The sequence below is a fragment of the Aquarana catesbeiana genome, linkage group LG01 (genome assembly GCF_042186555.1).
Source record: "Aquarana catesbeiana isolate 2022-GZ linkage group LG01, ASM4218655v1, whole genome shotgun sequence".
In the NCBI taxonomy this organism is placed as follows: Eukaryota; Metazoa; Chordata; class Amphibia; order Anura; family Ranidae; genus Aquarana; species Aquarana catesbeiana.
Window position 1 is genome coordinate 288,946,001 of NC_133324.1, and position 21,453 is coordinate 288,967,453.

Genomic DNA, 21,453 nt, shown 5'->3' on the forward strand with positions numbered 1-21,453 from the left:
TGTAGGAATAACTTGAACATTGCTTAGCAGCAATGAAAAGAGCAAGCAACAAGTGCAGGGAGGGGTTAAGTTGATCTGAGCTACTAGTGTAATCCAGAACAGACGAGGTGGCACTTCTTAGTGGTATGCTGTATAAATGCAGTAATGTCTAAGGCAACAGATGACAACTGTTTTAGCTAGAATTTTGCTGGATTTTGTGGTCCAGAGTGTTTGGTGAGCTTCAGAGGTGGGTTCTGACAGTTAAGGGGCCCCGCATGGATCAGTGGCTTGAGCTCCAGCAAACCCACTCTGTACTGCGGCAGCCTTGATTAGGACTTAGGAATCCCGGCCAATCGGGTCTCAGTCAGGACCCACTTCCTATTCGACCTGGAGAAGAAGCGATGGCCCCGGAGCAAGATCGCTGCAGCCCGGATCCATGTGTGCCTGATCTGCCTCCTTCCTAAGGTAAGGAGGCCTCTGATCGGCGCATTTTATCTTGAGCTTTTCAGGTGCTTTTTTTTTTAACACAAACGTGCTTGAAAAACTCCCCAGTGTAAAAGAGGCTCTTAGACCCCTTTCACACTGGGGCCGCGTTAGCTTTTGAGCCGCTTGCGGGTCGCTTTTAACCCTAAAGAAGGGGTTAAAAACTCCCGCGTTGCGTACTTCTGAATCACTTTTCAGGCGCTTCGGAAGCACTGCCCATTCATTCCAATGGGCGGGGCATTTTGGGAGAGCTAAATACAGCGCTCCCAAACCGCCCCAAAGATACTGCTTGCAGGACTTTTCGGAATGTCCCGCAAGCGCACCGCCCCAGTGTGAAAAGTCACACTTGAATGAATGGGAGGCGGTTTTCAGGCGCCTAGCAGAGGCTATTTCCAGCGCTAAGGCAGCTGAAAACTGCCCCAGTGTGAAAGGGGTCTTATGCCCTGTACACACGACCGGTTTTGCCGTCTGAATAAACTCCAAAGGTGTCTCTGATGGAATTCCATTCAAGCGGTCTTGCCTACACATGGTCAAAGCAAAGTCTGACCAAAGTCCGACCGTCCAGAACGCTGTGACCTACAGCACGTACGACGGGACTAGAAAAAGGAAGTTTAATAGCCAGTAGTCAATAGCTTCTGTCTCGTACTTGCTTCAGAGCATGTGTTGTTTTTGGTCCGTTGGAACAGCATACAGACGAGCGGTTTTCCCCGATAGGAATTGGTTCTGTTGGAAATATTTAGAACATGTTCTGTTTCTAGGTCCGTCAGAATTTTTGAAAAAAAAAGTCAGATGAGGCACACACACGATCGGAATATACGATGAAAAGCTTCCATCTGACTTTTTCTGTCGGACATTCCGCTCGTGTGTACGCGGCTTTAGAGATACTGCATTGACAGTTTGTGTCTAACCTTGATCTAGATATGACATATGGCGCAATGCTGATTGTATCTCTGATAGAGAAACTAAATGAAACATTGTAGCAGGTGCTCTCAACCTTAGTTACAGAAAAAATACCTAATTTCACACTGGAATGTAAAGAGGTCAGTCAAATGTTCAGCAGATGTAAGTTAATACCACATTCATCAGTCTGCAGTAGCACTTTAATAAGGATGTTGAAAAACAACATACAAGTGATTTTTTTTGGGCAAAGGTTTCCTTTTATAGGGCTGCAGCTGCATGTGATCTCATAAAAAGGATAACAAAGGTGAAACTACACTAGAAAAACCTGATATTCATAGAAAAACCTATGGGGATTTTTTTGTTTTTGTTATGATGAAAGGATTTTTTTTTCACCTACAATTTGCTTTTGACCTAGGATATATTTGCAAATTGTAGAATTTTTACTGGAAATACATTTGTACCATCTCCATGTTACGGGAGACATCTCATTTGCTGCCATATTAATAGAGACTGCTGCATGGTAAGACAGAATAACATTGCAAGAGACTATCATGTTAAAGACTTGTCAGTTTACATGAAAAATCCATGGAATCAGCTGCCATATTACAACAGACTGTTTCTAAATGATAGAAGACTGCTATTGTGTCACAAGAGACTACTGCCATGGTATAGTTACTAATAGGGGCACAGGGAGAACAGGGACCACGGGCGACACCCCCCAGGTTGGTCAGTCAGTAGGTCGGGGCCCCGCACTCACCCATCTCGTGGGCAGCGCGGCGGGTGGCATCGGCTTCTCTCTGGGCTGTTCTCTCCGGCTGCTTCCTCACTTCCCCTGCGTCTCTTCCCTTCTCCTCCTGGTCGCCAATTTGTTTGGATCTCCTTTCGGCCAATCGGGTGATGGGTCTCACGACCCACTTGCTGATTGGCCGGGAGGAGAATCGGTGTTACATTAGCGAATATTCATTTGCTATTGTCACACAACTGGGTAGGCTCAGAAGCTAAGTGCACTGCGCCCCGAGCCCACCCTTTTTTCAAACCTATTAGAGCCTCTGGCTCTAATCACATTCTTCAAAAAAAAAAGCATCCCCCATTGGAATCCATGCGTGTAGATAAGGGGGCCGGACACATGGATGGGGGGAGCGGCACCCGTGCGCCCCTAATGGACGGTCCGCCACTGTTTGCAGAGAAAAGAAAATGACAGTAAAAGCCCATGTTTACTTTGAATATTTATTCATATGCAATTAAAACAACAGGAATTTTTGTCTAAAAGAAAGGGAACACATCTTTATCTTTTTTACTAAGCTCAGTGAATATTCCCTTTCCAAAGAAACAATTAACTTTGTAGAGTGAACAGCTGCCATTTCATTTTTTTAACAACAAATATGTTATACTTACCTGCTCTGTGTAATGATTTTGCACAGATCAGCCCCAATCCTCGTCTCCTCTGGTCTCCACTGGCCCCTCCCCCAGCCGAATGTCCACCATAGAAAGTTGCTTGCTATGGGGGCACTTGTGCAGGCTCGCTCCCAAGCCAGCTCTGTGTGCTTATAGATACACACAACCCTTAAAACCACTTTAAATGATAAATACATTTAAAAACTAAAATGTAGTATGTTGCAGATTGTAGTCCTTGGATATTGTGGCCTTTTTTCAAGTTCAGTACATTTTTAACACATACAGGAAATACTGGTTGATCTTGCTAGAAATGCAGTGTCCATGTCACTTCCTGTGGGCTGCACCAATGAATAGTTTCCTTGCTAGGTATTTTCTGTAAACTACAAATTTCCCCGCCCTCCATGTAATGGAGATGAAAAGGTACAGACATGTTCGTAGTCCATATCAGGTGAGCTGTGTAAAATATACATATAAATTGAATGTACTGATATGCAAATCTCATAAGCCCATATTTTATTCACAACAGAAAATAGAAAACATATCAAATGTTTAAACTGAGAAAATGTACCATTTTAAGAAAAAAATAAGGTAATTTCTAAATTTATGTCAGCAACACGTCTCTAAAAAGTTGGGACAGGGCAACAAAAAGCTGGCAAAGTAAGTGGTATTAATAAAGAAGAGCTGGAAGAACATGTTGCAACTAATAAGGTTGATTGGCAACAGGTCAGTAACATGATTTGGTATAAAAAAAGCATCTTAGAGAGTCATGTGTCTCAGAAGTAAAGATGGGCAGAGGTTCACCAATCTGAAAAGCTGCATCTAAAAATTTTCAAACTATTTCGGAATAATTACTACATGTAAAATTGCAAAGACTTCAATTATATAATCATCTACAGTACATAGTATTAAAAGATTCTGAGAATCTGGAGAAATCTCTGTGCGCAAGTGACAGGGCCGAAACACAATACTGGATGCCTGTAACCTCAAACCCTCAGACGGCGCTGCCAGTGTTGCCAACCTTTTTAATGTATGTTTCCCATAATTTTCTACATTAAAGTTACTATTTTTCTATATTGTGTTTTGTCGTACCTAAAAAGTCCAAGCTCTCTATGCAATTTTTTTCCTTCAATCCAAATAAGACGTGGCACTTTTTACTATATGGAGTATCTACAGTACCACTCTGTGATGATACATATTTTGTTCAAGTGTTGCCAACCTACCAGATTGAAATTTACTGACACGACACCCAAAATTTACTGGCTCAGTCACATAGGTGTGCGCAGCCTGTTGCATTAGGGTGTGCACCCTAAAGCTCAAACACACATGCATGTGTGTGTGTCTACATATATATGACCATGGCAAATTGATCTCTCTGCTGCCAGAGTGAAAGAGAAGAGCATAGACACTTCTCTTATGGCAGAGCCAGTAAGAGGTAGATCTTTCACAAGTTCCTGCTGCTACACAGAGCGTTAATACTAATGTGCATGGGGTGATTAGGGTGTGCCTGGGCACACCCGGCATACCCTGTGCGCACGCCTATGCTCAGTCACGTTTTTACTGGCATTTAACAAAAGTTATAAAATTACAGTTTTAAGTGCAAATTTCAGTATTTAAGCTGCATGGAAGTACAATATGCAAATAGCAATGTGATTAAAGATAAAAAAAAACTTATTTCTGTTATTTTCCATATAATAAGGGCGGATTATTTAGCCCATCAGTTTTTCTTACTATGTCAAACTGGAGAGATTGCCCCTTAATTTCTGTTCCATAGCCACCAGAATGTGAGGAGAAATCCCTGGTAGCTGCTAGGATCACCAGAATGTATATGTCCCCAATTCTAAAGACCTCCTGTCTCCATTAAACCATCACCTCCTGTCTCCATCCCTCCATTACCTCTCGTCTCCATCACACCATCCCTCCATCACCTCCTGTCTCCATCCCTCCATTACCTCTCGTCTCCATCACACCATCCCTCCATCACCTCCTGTCTCCATCACACCATCCCTCCATCACCTCTCGTCTTCATCACACCATCCATTTATCATAGCAAAGCATCACAAAATAATCTAGAGCGGTTGACTGGGGACAAAGAGAAGGCAAATTTATTAAATACCTTCTTCAGCTCTGTGTATACAAATGAGCATGGGGGAGCTCATGTCCATAATGGGGGTGGTAGTGACACAGCCCCGAATGATCCACAATGACTCAAAAGGGATATGATCCAGAAATATTTAGACAGAATAAAGGTGAATAAAGCACCTGGAGCAGATGGCATATACCCATGAATCCTAAAAGAATTGAGTTCTGTCATTTCAAAGCCATTGTTTCTATTTTTATGGACTTTTTAATGACTGGAATAGTACCACTGGATTGGCGTAAGGCCAATGCGGTGCCTATATTTAACAAGGGATCAAAGTCTTTACCAAGTAACTATAGACCTGTCAGTTTAACTTTTATAGTTGGGAAGATACTAAAGAGTGAATTTGGTAAAAGACCACATAGATGAGTTCTTGCTGGAAAAAAATATTTTAACCACTTCAGGAAGGATTTGCCCCCTTCCTGACCAGGCAATTTTTTGTGCGATACAGCACTGCGTCACTTTAACTGACAATTGCGTGGTCGTGCGACATTGTACCCAAACAAAATTTATGTATTTTTTTCCCCATAAATAGTGCTTTCTTTTGGTAGTATTTGATCACCTCTGCGGTTTTTACTTTTTGCGCTATTAACAAAAAAAGAGCGACAATTTTGAAAAAACACAATATTTTGTACTTTTTGCTATAATAAATATCCCCCAAAAATTTAAAAAATTTCTTCATCAGTTTATGTATTCTTCTACATATTTTTCATTAAAAAAAAATCGCAATAAGCGTATATTGATTGATTTGCGCAAAAGTTATAATGTTTACAAAATAGGGGACAGATTTATGTAATTTTTATTATTATTTTTTTTTTTTACTAGTAATGATGGCGATCTGTGACATTGCGGTGGACAGATCGGACACTTTTGACACTTTGACATTTATACAGCCATCAGAGCTAAAAATAGCCACTGATTACTGTATAAATGTCACTAGCAGGGAAGGGGTTAACACTAGGGGGCAATCAAGGGGTTAAATGTGTTCCCTCACTGTGTGTTCTAACTGTGGGGGGGGTGGGAGTGACTAGAGGAGGAGACAGAGCGTGTGTTCCTACTTAGTAGGAACACACGCTCTATCTCCTTTCCCCTGACAGAACCGGGATGTGTATGTTTACACACACACATCCCCATTCTCGTTCTCTCATGAGCGATTGCAGGTGCCTGGTGGACATCGCGGCCACCGGGAACGCGCATCGGCTCCAGGGACACGCTGCGGGCGCGCGTCTGCAATAGCGTCTTAAAGAGCCATCGTACACCTATGGCGATTTGTGCAGTTTTGCCAACCTGCCGCAGTATAACTGTGGCGGCTGATCGGCTAGCGGTTAAGTAACAGACAGCATGGATTCATGAAAGACAGAAGTTGTCAAACAAATATGATTTCTTTTTATGAGGAGGCGAGCAAAACTTTGGACATAGGGGTGGCTGTGAACGTAGTATATTTAGTTTGCTAAAGCATTTCACACAGTGTTCCACACACCGCTAATGTGTAAGGTAAAGTCTAAAGGCTTGGAAAAATCAGTTTGTAAATGGATAGAAAACTATCTAAAAGACCGTATTCAGAGAGTAGTGGTTAATGATTCATACTATGAACGGTCTAAGGTTATTAGTGGTGTACTCCAAGGATCAGTGTTGGGACCCTTACTTTTTAATATATTTATAAATGATATAGGGTCTGGGATTAAAAGTACCTTTTCAGTGTTTGCGGATGACACCAAGTAACGCAGTGGAATAACGTCCTTACAGGATGTCTCCAACTTACAAGCCAACCTCAATGCACTGTTTAATTGGACAATTATATGGCAAATTAGGTTTTATGTTGAAAAATGTAAAGTTATGCTCTTGGGGGCTACAAACATGCATGCATCGTCAATGGTGGAGAAGGATCTTGGTGTTCTGGTAGATCATAAGCTTAATAATAGCATGCAATGCCAAGCTGCGGTTTCCAAAGCGAGTAAAATTCTTGTATTAAGAGAGGCATGGACTGCAGAGAGAGAGATATAATTTTGTCATGAACAAATCATTAGTAAGGCCTCATCTGGTATATGCAGTTCAGTTTTGGGCACCACTTTATAAAAAGGATATTGGAGAACTGGAGAAAATGCAGAGAAGGGCAACCAAACTGATCAGAGGCATGGAGGAACTCCGCTACGAGGAACGATTAGCTAAACTGAATTTATTCTCTCTTCAGAAGAGGAGATTAAGGGGGGATTGTCAGGGCTGGCTCAGCGCTTCTTTCTCTGAGCTGGCCGCTCAGCTGTCAGCTAATTGCCAGCTCTCATCTTTCTCCACAGTTACCCAGCTGTTCCTGATCCTGCTCATCTGACCCACCTACTTAAAGCTGTCCAGCTCACTTCATCTCTGCCTTCGCCTTGGTCACATCACAAGAAACCATCTCCTGCTTTCCTGTTTAAAGACTGGCTTTGCTGACATCCCTTCTGGCTCCTTTGCCTGCTTGCTGCTCCACTACTTGGATCTCTGACTTCTGGCCTGGCTGATTACTAGATCCGGTTACTGAACTCTGGCTATGCTTTGATTACGCTTACTCTATTTACCTTTATATTTTTATTAATAAACAAGTGTGATTAAACTGTACTTCTGTCTCGGTCTGATTCATGGTCTCTGACAGTAGGCGAAGGCCATGAATTCAGAAGATACAGTCAATCCACTTGTTGGTAATATTTTTTCCAGATTGGATGAGCAAGATCACCGCATGGATCAGTTTGCCATGGCGTTACAAATGCTCCTGAGTCGCACGGCTCACCTGGAATCCCCCACTGTGGCTTCTCCGGTACAATCTGAGTCGCAGACTGTCCCAGCTGCTGCGCCAGTCTCTGTGCAGGCACCCGCCTTGAGTATTACCTCTATAAGAGATATGTCTGGTTCCGCTCCCCTTCCCCAGCGATTTGGGGGCAATTCAGTTCAATGCAGAGGGTTTTTCAATCAGGTTGACATATACTTCGAGATGCTGCCCCAGGTGTTTCCCACGGACAGAAGCAAATTAGGTTTTTTGTGATATCTTTGCTTTGTGAGAGAGCCTTGGCCTGGGCTAACCCTCTATGGGAGACGCAAAAACCTGTTGTCTTGAGTTACCCTGAGTTTGTGGCCTCCTTTAAAAGGGTATTTGACGTTCCCGCACGCTCCGCTTCTGCTGCCAAGTGCATCATGTCCATCAAACAGAGTACGAGAACTGTTGCCGACTATGCCATTGAATTACATACTCTGGCAGCAGAGGTTGCTTGGAACAATGAGGCCCTCGTGGCTGCTTTTTCTCATGGTCTCTCGGATTCCATCAAGGATGAGATAGCAGCCCGAGATATACCCACTGAGCTGGAGAGCTTGATCTCGTTTGCCATCCTCATTGACTCCTGACTCAGAGAAAGACTTTATTTTAAGGAGCGCTTGCGGAAGCCTGCTGTACGTTTGCCTCCGAGCTGTGCAGTCCCACCGTGCCTCCCTCACCTCCCATGCCTCCTGGTACCTAGTCAGTCAGCGAAGAAGAACCCATGCACTTGGGCCTCACGCGTCTCTCTGGGGATGAGAGAGCCTTTAGGAGGAGGGAGAGATTGTGCCTTTAGTGTGGCCAGGCAGGTTACTTTTTGAAGTCTTGTCCTACCCGTCCTGGGAACACCTGAACCTTGAGGTCCTGTCATGGACAGACCTTAGGTGGCATTGTGTCATCCCCAGTTATCCAGAAGGATAAGCCCCTGGTTTCGATCACCCTTTCTTGGGCTAAGTCGTCTATTGTGATCAACTCTGGGGCTGCAGGCCTGTTTATCGATGCTGCCTTTTTATCAAAGCACTCTATTCCACTGCAGCTGCGTGACACTCCACTTGCCATTGAGGCTCTTGATGGGAGACCTCTACAGCCTGCCCATGTGACTCATGAGACGGTTCCGTTGTCCATGGCCATAGGGGCGCTTCACCATGAGATAATCCAATTCCAAATTATTTCCTCACCTAAATTTCCGCTGGTTATTGGTTATCCTTGGTTACAGAGGCACAACCCCTCTTTTGATTGGCTCCATGCTGAGGTTCTGTCCTGGTCACCACAATGCAGTAAGACATGCTTCCGGAAGGTAGCCAAGGTCCTGTGCACCTCTTCACTCTCCTCCCTGCCAGAGGAGTACCGTGATTTTAGAGATGTCTTTGACAAAGGTCAAGCCGATAGTTTGCCTCCACACCGGCCGTATCATTGCGCAATTGACCTTCAACCTGGTGCCATACCCCCTCGTGCCCGGGTTTACCCTTTGTCAGTCTTGGAGGATAAAGCCATGGAGGAGTATGTTGCAGATGCACTTTCTTGAGGTTTCATCCGCAAATCCTCGTCTCCTGCTGGTGCCGGTTTCTTCTTTGTAAAGAAGAAGAGCAGTGAACTGAGACCTTGTTTTGATTATAGGGGTCTCAATCATTTCACATTTAAGAATGCCTACCCGATTCCATTGATTACTGAGTTATTTGACTGCCTCAAGGGAGCAACGGTTTTCACAAAGCTTGATTTAAGAAGGGCTTACAATCTCGTGAGGATTAAGGAGGGCGACGAGTGGAAAACTGCGTTTAATACCAGAACAGGCCATTATGAGTACCTCGTAATGCCTTTTGGCCTTTGTAACACCCTGGCAGTTTTCCAGGAATTTATTAACAATATCCTCCGAGATTTGTTGCAGTTATGTGTGGTGGTTTATCTTGATGATATCCTCATATTTTCCAAGTCCCTGGAGAGCCACCACACAGATGTCTGTCGTGTGCTTCAGAAACTAAGAGAGAACAATCTCTATTGTAAACTGGAGAAGTGCGAGTTCCATCGTGAGCAGACTAAATTCCTGGGCTATGTCATTTCCACTGCTGGTTTTTCGATGGGAAACTTTCGACACCCTCCAGTGGGCCTCCTACAACCTATACCCAATGGAGAGAGGCCCTGGACCCACCTGTCTATGGATTTCATTGTGGAGTTGTCCAACTCCCGAGGCAACACTGTTATCCTTATGGTGGTTGACCGGTTCTCAAAGTTGTGTCATTGTATTCCACTTAAGAAGTTGCCTACTTCTAAGGAACTGGCTTCCATTTTTGCTCGGGAGATCTTTCGCTTACATGGGCTACCCAAGGTGATTGTCTCAGACAGGGGCAGTCAGTTTGTCTCTCGGTTCTGGCTAGCTTTTTTTGCACAGTTGGGAATTCAGCTTCTTTTCTCCTTTGCGTATCACCCGCAGTCTAATGGGGCCGCCGAGCGAGCTAATCAGTCCTTGGAGCAATTCCTACGTTGCTATATTTCTGACCATCATAACAACCGGTCAGACCTATTACCATGGGCAGAATTTGCTCACAACAGTGCCTTGAATTCTGCCTCTCGATTGTCTCAGTTTATGGCGAATTATGGTTTCCAACCTTCCATGTTGCCTGACTCGTTTGTTCTGCAGAGTATTCCTGCATTAGAGAAGCATCTCCGTGGTCTTTGTTCCACTTGAGCACAAGTCCAGGAGGCTTTGCGTCATGCTAATGATAGGTACAGACTCCATGCTGACCGCAGACGCCTGCCTGCGCCTTCCTACCTGGTTGGGGACAGGGTCTGGCTGTCATCTCGCAACCTCCAACTTCGTGTTCCGTCACTGAAGTTCGCACCTCGGTTTATTGGGCCTTTCCATATCCTTCGCCGGATTAACCCAGTGGCTTACGCGTTGGACCTTCCTCCTAGTATGCGCATCTCAAATGTGTTTCATGTCTCCTTATTGAAACTGTTGGTCTGCAACCGATTTACCACCTCGGTGCCACGTCCTCACCCTATACAGGTTGAGAACCATGAGGAGTATGAGGTACAATCCATTGTTGACTCCCGTAGGTTTCGTGGGTGCATACAGTACCTGGTGCATTGGAAGGGGTAAGGTCCGGAGGAACGCTCCTGGGTCTCATCCTCTAATGTACATGCCCCTGCCCTCCTCCGCAATTTCCATAAACGTTTTCCCCTCAATCCTCCGAGGGGGAGGGGTCATTGAAGAGGGGGTACTGTCAGGGCTGGCTGGCTCAGCCCTTCCCTCTCTGAGCTGGCCGCTCAGCTGTCGGCTAATTGCCAGCTCTCATCTCTCTCCACAGTTACCCAGCTGTTCCTGATCCTGCTCGTCTGACCTGCCTATTTAAAGCTGTCCAGCTCACTTCATCTCTGCCTTCTCCTTGGTCACATCACAAGAAACCATCTCCTGCGTTCCTGTTTAAAGACTGGCTTTGCTGACATCCCTTCTGGCTCCTTTGCCTGCTTGCTGTTCCACTACTTGGATCCCTGACTTCTGGCCTGGCTGATTACCCGATTACTGAACTCTGGCAATGCTTTGACTACACTTACTCTATTTACCTTTTTATTTTTATTAATAAACAAGTGTGATTAAACTGTACTTTTGTCTTGGTCTGATTCATGGTCTCTGACAGGGATATGCTCAACATGTATAAATACATAAGTGGTCCATATAGTGAACTTGGTGTTGAGTTATTCACTTTAGGGTCATCACAGAGGACAAGGGGCACTCTTTTTACATCTGGAGGAAAGAAGATTTATTCTCCAAATACGGAAAGGCACAGTAAAATCTGTGAAAATGTGGAATAGACTCCCTCAAGAGGTGCTTCTGGCCAGCTCAGTAGATTGTTTTAAGAAAGGCCTGGATTCTTTTCTAGAGACACATAATATAAATGAATACTAATATTTATAAGTAAATTTGATCCAGAGAACATTAGATCCTCTTGGGGGATCGTGAAGGGATTTTTTCCCCCGCTGGAGCAAATTGGATCATGCTTTATTGGGGTTCTTTGCCTTCCTCTGGATCAACTGTGGGTATAGGATTGTGTAATTTTTTTTCTCTTCTATTGGTTGAACTGGATGGACTTGTGTCTTTCTTCAACCAAACGAACTATGTAACTATTAGTGTAAGATGTATCCAGGTTTTAGAGCAGCATATGTTCCCATCCAGATTACAGGAAAGTCTTGCATATTTCAGCAGGACAATGCTAAAACATATACTGCATCGGTGACAACAGCATGGCATCATAGTACAAGAGTCCAGGTGCTTAACTGGCCTTCCTGCAGTCTAGACCTTTCATCAACTGAAAATATTTGGTGCATCTTGAAACGAAAAATACGTCAAAGAAGACCCAGGACCATTGAGCAGTTAGAATCCTATATCAGGCAAGAATGGGACAACATTCCTCTCCCAAAACTCCAGCAACTCTCCTCAGTTTCCAGATGTATACAGAGTGTTGTTAACAGAAGAGAGGATGCTACACTGTGGTAAACCTGGCCCTGTCACAACTTCTTTATGACATGTTGCTGCCATTATTTCAAAATTACCTATTTTGTTTCTTAAAATGGTACATTTTCTCAGTTTAAACATTTGGTATGTTTTTTATTTTCCATTGTGAATAAAATATGGGTTTATGAGATTTGCAAATCATTCCATTCTGTTTTTATGTGGAGTTAACACAGCGTCCCAACTTTATTGGAATTTGGATTGTATGTTTCTCATAATGGGCTTTTATATATTAATTTTGCATTCTGGTAATGTATTTGTATATTGTTTGCACAACGAAAAAAAAGAAGAGAAGTGGGTATGTACACAAGAGATTTAGCAAATGTATATTTTTTTTATTTTGTTCTCTATGAAAATCATTAAAATAATTGTAATGATTTTATTTCTATTTTTTTTGTTAAGGACTACATTTATGCCTGTGTGTGTTTCTATAACCCACATCATGTAGAAATACACACCTGTATACACACTGCAGACCCTCCCCCAACACCAAATGGTGATTCACTCGGCTACTGATACCAGCTTATCTGAGCACAAAGTCCAATCTGCAAGCAAACAGTAACGGCTGTGTACCAGGGACAGGAATATATGCATAGAACCAAGGGGCCACCTGTGATCATTGGGGTCCTTTTGCAAAATACAAGTATGGTGCCAAGTGTTAATTAAGATTAATGATCCACTTAGCCTCCAAGTATACAGATTGTCCAAATCATTACTGCACAAAAACAGGCCTCTATATTAGAATATAGGCTCTTGGCTTAGGTGACAGGGTGATTTAGGTGCTGGGTGATACAGATTTACTACAGGTCATACTCCGATATACAAGGCTGATAGTGTCCTGGGTGGGTCAAACCTACCACCCGAGGTAATTTTCACATTCGCTTATCCACTTCTCCCTCTGGGCACAGGTGATGCCCCTCAACCCCTTTTATCCATTCTTAGAGGTCATTTCTAAGGGCGTTTTCACCTCCCTTTTGTTCCGTGAACAATAAGTAACCCAGTTAGTTAGTTATCAACTCAGAGGAAACAAGAGTCTGGTTGATAATTTATAGCGCCTTAACCAATTTAAATGGAAAGTTCATATGAAGAGATTTCTATCTCGGTAGATCCAAAACGGACAGACACCATCTCTTAGCACAGTCTGTTTCTGTTGCCGATGTGGAGCTGAACTACAATATTTTTCTGCTGTGCCAGACAGAAAAGGGATCACAAGTGGAGTAATGCTAGGAGTGCAGGCTTGGCATGGAGAGAGGTAAGAGTGGGCATCTGACAACGTATTCCTCGAGTACAGAAATATGGGGATTTAGTTTAGGAGCAAGAAAGAACTATCTGCCAGCTGTGACGTTTTTAAAGCCACCAGCTAGCAAATTGCTGACTGATTCTTTCAAATGTTTCTGCCCAGCTCAGTCTTTTTTTCCCTTACAAGCAGTCAAGCAGAACAGTTTTATTCTGCCGTCTGTTGCAGCACTATCGCAGCAATCTCAGTCCAAAGTAGCAGTAGAATGGTTAATCATCAAAGTTAATCATCACAAAAGGTAGAGGCCATTTGGTTTATAAATGCACAAATTATGGAGGGCCTGGATAATTAGTAACCAGCTCAGGCCCCCTGAGACCCAGCAATTAGGAGGACCCACAGTACCCTGAGGAGATTCAGAACAGGACCCACAGCACCATAAGGAGAGAGGGAGACTGGGAACTAGACTATGGGGAACAAGAGCTGAGTAACTAGGAAAGAAAGAGTATAACATTGTACTGAGTTAGAGGAGGAAACCCCAAGTGAAGAACACTTTTCATTGGATCTGATGGAACTACTTCACCAAAAAGATGAAAATGTGGGGATAAAGCCATTTGGACATTTTCTATTTAACACCATGGAGAAATCACAATGATCTTTTCTGTATGGACAGCAAGAGCTACACACACACATCACAGGGATTGTAATACAACTTCAAAACCAAAAAGAAGCAAGGGTCATCACAAACAAGAATGAATATGAGTATTTTTTCTTCAAGTCATGTCATTTTAAAGACTGCAATTCACCTGTGGATCTATTGTGTGCATTGCTTACTCTTTGGTTATGTACTATAACTTTTATTAAATATATAGCAAACAATATTATATATGTTAGTGATCACAAATCAATTGCTATAATTGTCATACTTGCCACCCCACTTTATATAAGTGTAGGAGTAACATATCATAGTCTGGATATATGTGATTTAATGAGAACAGAGAATATTGGGAGGACAAGAGAAGTCAAACTGGAAAAAAAGTGTACAGGTAAGTTAAAAACAAACAAATGTGAATGCGGAGTATATCAGAAAGTTTTATAGAGTATATAGAAAAGGACAGTGTACAAGGTTCTTACTGCAGCAATCGTTCCACCACAGCCTTCTGATGGGCAGCCTCCTCCGGGCTTAGTCTCTCCAAATCCTTTATAATCGGTGGCGTAAAGTCCCCACCATCTTCAGAACTGTCATCTTCCGTTACATGGGGTTCCGTAAGACCATTGGGTAGCTGCACACAATGCTCCCCATCTTCCAGGCTACTTATGTCATCCAGGGGATCCCTGGGATACTGGTAACCATCGCCATCACTCAAGGCTCTGGTAATAGTCTCTTTAGTGACACCTGACTCTAGCAATGCCCTTAGCAGCTCCTGCTGCAAGTAGCTAAGCTGAGACGCCATCCTCGCTGTTACCTGCTACCAGTTCACCATCCTGCGGTTAGAATAGGGATCAGCAGGCGGGAGCCCATGCTCTACCCACCTTCTGTCTCCTCCTCCCCCCAAAAATGCTTTCTGTGCGGCCACAACCTGTATGTAGTCACCCCCTGGACAGTCTTCAGTGAGACATAGCAGATAAGGGACCCTTGTCTCTCTCTGTTTACATCAGAGCAGAACAAATCCTCCAAGGTTCATATTTATCCCTGTGCTTCACAAGTTACTGAACTTTGGACCCCCAACTCTGCACAAAGTGCATGTGTGAGAGGGGAGGGAGAGTAAGGGAAGAGCTAGTAAGAGGAAATAAAGAAATGAGAGTTAGGAAAGACTAGAGAGTAAAGAAGACGAGAGTCAACAGCACAGAGATATTAGAGAATATATATATATATATATACATGATAGTAAGTATGCAGTGGGGCGTGTCTAAAGAGCATACATTCCCACCACGTAAAAAGAAAGATGACAAAAGCCAATACTGTACCAAAGTATCTAAATCAGCGTGAAACAAATGTCAGTTAAAAAGGGTCTTTCTATAGTGCAAACTGCAGCCATACAATTGGGTAGAGGAAATAACAAGCTAGCCTTTGTGGCGTTATGAATTAAGATGTCCGATAATTACCCTTTGTACAATTTTAGTAATCAAAAATGTAATTTAAAGATATTCAATTCTAATAGAATGTTTTGCATTTTAGAAATGGAGAGACACAATGGTTAAAGCATTAGGATTGCATAGTGCTCATTCCACTTACATTTAATTCAAGCGAATTACTGGCAAAAGTAACAATGTAACTGTACAATATTTCCTTCGAAACAACTGCCAAGGAACGGTGATAAAACTGACACACATCATAAAAAAAATGCATTATAATATAATCAAAATGATTATTTTACCTTCTGTGGTTTGTAAATACCTATCAGTTGCATTAAATATGCATTAAATAAATATATCTGCTGGCAAGGTGACAGTTTTAGCAGTACAGGCGTAAGGGGATCTGTTGTTTCAATAGTAATATTGTTTCAAATAAATATCCTTCCTTCATAAAATATGACAGTACTTATGGTACGATAACAAAGTGCAGAAAGCGTTTGCTGTAAACAATCTAGAACACACCTCCAGCAGCACAAGGGTTAATACCGGAGGCCGAGGTGTCTCACTGTTAGGCAGTTCCTGTTTGCTGTTTCTAGCTCTGCCTTAGAATGTACCAACAAGGTCAATGGCACTAAGTGGTTAGCTGTGTACCTGTGACAACTGCAATACCAAGCCCAAGTACCCTAACATAAAACTTTTATTCTACCTTATTATGTATCGGTAATTTCTCTTGAGCTCATTCTTTGTGTTGTAAACTCTATATGGTCCTATTCATTTTAAAATAGAACATTTATAAACCTGTAACATGTAAAACAAGATAATTATATCAGTCTTTTTTCTTTTTAAATTCATGTCTAGCAGAAGATAAAGAGTGCGTTTCAGAACTTTTACATTTTTTTTCTCTTTTAATATGTTTATTGAGTTTTTGAAAAGTTATACTTTTCAAAAACTCAATAATTTAGTGGTGGGTAACCTTTCATTTACAGAGGGCCTCAAGTGGATCGCACAATGCTAGCGCATTTTCACGCATTGAGGTGCATTGCATCAAGTTAGGCAGCCCATTCAAAATGAATGGGTTGTAGTATACCTGAATGCCCAAAACAATCTTTCATCTGCATTTTTGCAGTGTATTGCAATGCACCCGGAAGAACAAGTGGGAGTAAAATAAGCCCCATTATTGGTGTCAGTGTCCGCAATCAAAACCCCTAGCATAGGTTTCAGTGGACGCATTAATGATCCACAGTAATGTTGTCAATGACCACAATATTACCCCCCCCCCCCCCCAGCATTGGTGGTCAGTGGCAGTAATTATACCCCCCCTCCAAGCACTGGTGGTTGCAGTGCTAAATAAAGTCTAATTTAACCTCCACATAAGAATTAAAAAATGGCCCTTAGTGAGAATGCTCCTTTTCACAACGGTGTCCACCAGGGATAGACTCATCCAGTTTACAATCCTGCATAGAGTCTACCGAACCACCATGCTTCTGCATATGATATACCCATCTGTCCCAGCCAACTGCTAAAGGTGTGTGTGAGTCTCAGTGGTTCATCCATGTCTTCTGGCAGTGTCCCCAAATCCAGATGTTCTGGACGGCCGTGACTTAATTAGTTCTCTATGTCACCACCATTCAGGTGCCCCTTAGGATTGAGGTGTGTCTTCTGAGACTGATAGACCCTCTAGCCCCTCCTAGGACCTCCAAAACTCTTTTGGGTTTATTACTTTACTATGCCCGTAAAGCTATCATCAAGGCTTTTTTTCTCAGAGAATAGGTACTCCCCCCTTTCTTTCGAGTCACCCCTTGTCTCCACCCCTACCCACCTTTGAACACATCCCTTGGTACCACTCCTAGCCACTTCCCAGTCCACCCCTTTTAGAATATACAGAACCAAGTATCTTTTTTTTTGGTGCCAAGTAATTTATATGGAATGTGTTAATTATTACAAGAAAAGCAGTAAAATAGATATCTCCAGCAATTACAGACTCCAACATCAACAATAGATGCCCCCACTAAAACAATAGACCCACTTCAGCAACAATAGACCCCCTCCAGCAAAAAGATATCTCCTAGCAGCCAACATCAATAAACCATTCAGCAGCCAGCAACAATAGACCCCTCCAACAGTAGATCCATCACAGCAACAATACACCCTTCCATCAACAGTAGTTCCCCCCCCCAAGCAGCAATAGACACCTCACTCAACAATAGATCCCCCACCAGCAAAAACAGACCCTCCCAACTATAGACCCCTTCCAGCAGCTAGCATCAATAGATCCTCCAGTATATCCCAACACCCCTTGCCATTACATATATCCAGTGTTAGAGGTGCCGGAACTGCCTTCCCCCTCGTTCCCACTGAAAAAAAGCCCTGGCTATCATACTTAGGTGCAAAGCGTCCTCAGCTCCTTCGCTAAACTATTAGGAAAATTTGGTTAATTTAGCTTCACCACTCTATAAGGCTACCTAAAGCCAAAAAGAGACACACTGCTTCTAGGCTGACTTCGGATGCAAAGACGGGTACCAGGTGCAGACCTCGGCTCACCACCATTCACAATGAATAAGAAAACGAATTGGTCGCACACTGGAAATCCAAAACTTGCTTGTGTAATCTTTATTATCAAAAGTTGCCAGACAGATACAGGGATTGCAGGTCACGCGTTTCACAAGCGTGTAGCTTGCTTGTTCACAACATCGATAGTGCTCACCAAACCAGGCATTTAAGGTGATCACCTAAATTGGGCTACACACAAAAAACACCTGTTTCAGGCAGCACCACGTACAAAAATGGGAACATTTCAACTGACATGTTTAAAAACATTGCATGAATTAAATATATATATGTGTGTATATATATATATATATATATATATATATATATATATATATATATATATACATAATCACTAGAATAAAAATAAAAACAAAATATCAATAAGTCAATTTATCAAATTAACTGAAAAAGAAAGAAAAAAAGAAAGAAAACAAAAACGTATATAAAGAATATAATATGTTTTTTGGGTGTAGCCTAATTTGGGTGATCACCTTAAATGCCTGGTTTGGTGAGCATTATCGATGTTGTGAACAAGCAAAGCTACACGCTTGTAAAAACGCGTCAACTGCAATCCCTGTATCTGTCTGGCAACTTTTGACAATAAAGATTACACAAGCAAGTTTTGGATTTCCAGTGTGTGACCAATTCGTTTTCTTATCTATAAGGCTACTTACCTTTCTTGTGGCTGCGCCACAAAGTTCCACAAAGTATGGGATATTTGGGTAGAATCCCAGTCTATGAATCCTGATTCCAATATGCCTGATTAACACATATACCAGTGTAATTAATGTGTTCCAGAGAATGGTATTCTGTGATATTGTTCTTTGTGATATAGTACTTAGCTAAGTGATTACACCTGGAAAGGCGCCTTGTTTATCATCCTCCTTTGTCCCTAAGCCCTGATTTCAGGTATGAATTCACTGTGATTTCAATTCGTTTCTGTTGCCCGAGCATACTTTTTAGTTTTTGTGTTGTTTCGTTTTTTTTAAACTTTTTTTTATTTTTGATGTTGGTTTGTTCCACAAGCCTGGGTATGCCCAATAGGCTCTGTATTGTACTAAACTTTTGAAACGTACAATAAAAAGAATTTTCAAAAAAACAAAAATGACCCCAGGAGCTTTATGCCATAATGCACTAGTATGCAGAACATATTATCCCAGTATGGCAAACGTATCTTCCAAGAGATCTCCTCCAGCACTGTGGTGTCAGTACTCCTGGCAGTCAATGACACTTCCATCTCCTCCCAGTCTTCCTTCCGCGTTCTGACTCTTCGGCTACTTGATTGGCCGGGTGAGGATGAGGTCACGCATTAGAGTCACATCCTTACAGCACAGAGCCTTGCTGTAAATGTATGCTGAGCTGCCCATGCGTGGCTCATTGTACAAAAATGCTGACAGACAGAGATGAAGGTTTATGACGGACGAGACCAATAGGGTGAAATGAAAGGTCCACCTCCTCCATTCATAGAGCCCTTTTCATTGATGGAAGTTATAGCACAGCTTCTATAAATGGAGAAAGGGGGCTTAAAAGGTGGGCGTAGTCTGCACTCTTGACGAGTGCTTATGACAGGTTCAGCGGGGGGCGAGACAGAGGACAGAAGATTTCAACTAGAACAGCTACCACTGTTACCAGCTAGTACTGCCCTGCGAGAAAAAATGTAAGTACTGGCACTGGTTCTGATTTTTTTTTTTTTAACCCAAATTTAGGCCTTAAGGATATTGTTAACTGTGAGACAAGAAAATCCAATACATTTTAGTTGTTAATTCTGCATATAATGTTTTATTACCTATGTACATGGCAGCAATCTCTCTCTCTCTTTATATATATATATATATATATATACACACACACACTATATTAGCAAAAGTATTGGGACGCCTGCTTCTACACGTACATAACCTTTAATGGCATCCCAGTCTTAGTCTGTAGGGTTCAATATTGAGTTGGTCCACCTTTTGTAGATATAACAGCTTCAACTCTTCTGGGAAGGCTGTCCACAAGGTTAAAGAGAGTGTCTATGGGAATGTTTGACCGTTCTTCCAGATGCGCATTGTGAGGTCAGGCACTGATATGGACGAGAAGGCCTGGCTCGCAGTTTCCACTTTAATTCATCCCAAAGGTGTTCTATCGGGTTGAGGTCAGGACTCTGTGCAGGCCAGTCGAGTTCCTAAACCCCAAACTTCATTGTCTTTTTGAATCTTGCTTTGTGCACTGGTGTGCAGTCATGTTGGATCAGGAAGGGGCCATCCCCAAACTGTTCCCACAAAGTTGTCCAAAATGTCTTGGTATGCTGACCCCTTAGGTGTTCCCTTCACTAGAACTAAGGGGCCAAGCCCAACCCCTGAAAAACAATTCCACACCATAATCCTCCCTCCACCAAATGATTTGGACTAGTGCACAAAACAAGATCCATAAAGATATGGATGAGCGAGTTTGGGGTGGAAGAACTTGACTGGCCTGCACTCAACCTGATAGAACACCTTTGGGGTGATTTAGAGTGGAGACTGCGAGCCAGGCCTTCTCATCCACATCAGTGCCTGACCTCAGAAATGCACTTCTGGAAGAATAGACACAATTCTATAACCTTGTGGACAGACTTCCCAGAAGAGTTGAAGCTGTTACGGACTAATGCCCCGTACACACGGTCGGACTTTGTTCGGACATTCCGACAACAAAATCCTAGGATTTTTTCCGACGGATGTTGGCTCAAACTTGTCTTGCATACACACGGTCACACAAAGTTGTCGGAAAATCCGATCGTTCTATACGCGGTGACGTAAAACACGTATGTCGGGACTATAAATGGGGCAGTGGCCAATAGCTTTCATCTCTTTATTTATTCTGAGCATGCGTGGCACTTTGTCCGTCGGATTTGTGTACACACGATTGGAATTTCCGACAACGGATTTTGTTGTCGGAAAATTTTATCTCCTGCTCTCCAACTTTGTGTGTCGTAAAATCCGATGGAAAATGTCCGATGGAGCCCACACACGGTCGGAATTTCCGACAACACGCTCCGATCGGACATTTTCCATCGAAAAATCCGACCGTGTGTACGGGGCATTAGACTGGGATGCCACTAAAGTTCACGTGCATGTAAAGAAAGGTGTCCCAATACTTTTGGTAATATAGTGTGTATATAATGTATATATTTAAATCTTTCTGCTATGGGGAAAATGACCACCTTGTTGACAGTTATCTGTTGACAGTTATCTCAGTAGCAACACATTGATTTTAGTATTCTGCTAATGAGATGTTGGGCTACAATATTGTAAATCTCTCAGTAGCACAAAGACTATCCTGGGTTCACATTAGCGTGTGCGGATCATTGCATTTGATTCACACAGGAATCGCACCGCATTCCCGTACACATCACCTGCGATGTCTGTGCGGTGCAGTGTTGCCAACCT

The 21,453-nt window shown here is 42.7% G+C and overlaps 1 protein-coding gene across 2 annotated transcripts in view; it reads right to left on the reverse strand.

Annotated features, from left to right (window-relative positions):
- HNF1A (HNF1 homeobox A) overlaps window positions 1-15,136 on the reverse strand; it is a 55,075-nt gene extending 39,939 nt beyond the window's left edge. Inside the window, exon 1 of one of the 2 annotated variants that reach the window (XM_073629280.1) lies at window positions 14,552-15,136. In XM_073629280.1, coding sequence (XP_073485381.1) covers window positions 14,552-14,871 — 320 coding nt within the window. In that variant the 5' untranslated portion in view covers window positions 14,872-15,136. The remainder of the gene's footprint in view (window positions 1-14,551) is intronic. The other variant, XM_073629282.1, reaches the window with a different exon arrangement.
- Between the last annotated feature and the right edge of the window lie 6,317 nt (window positions 15,137-21,453).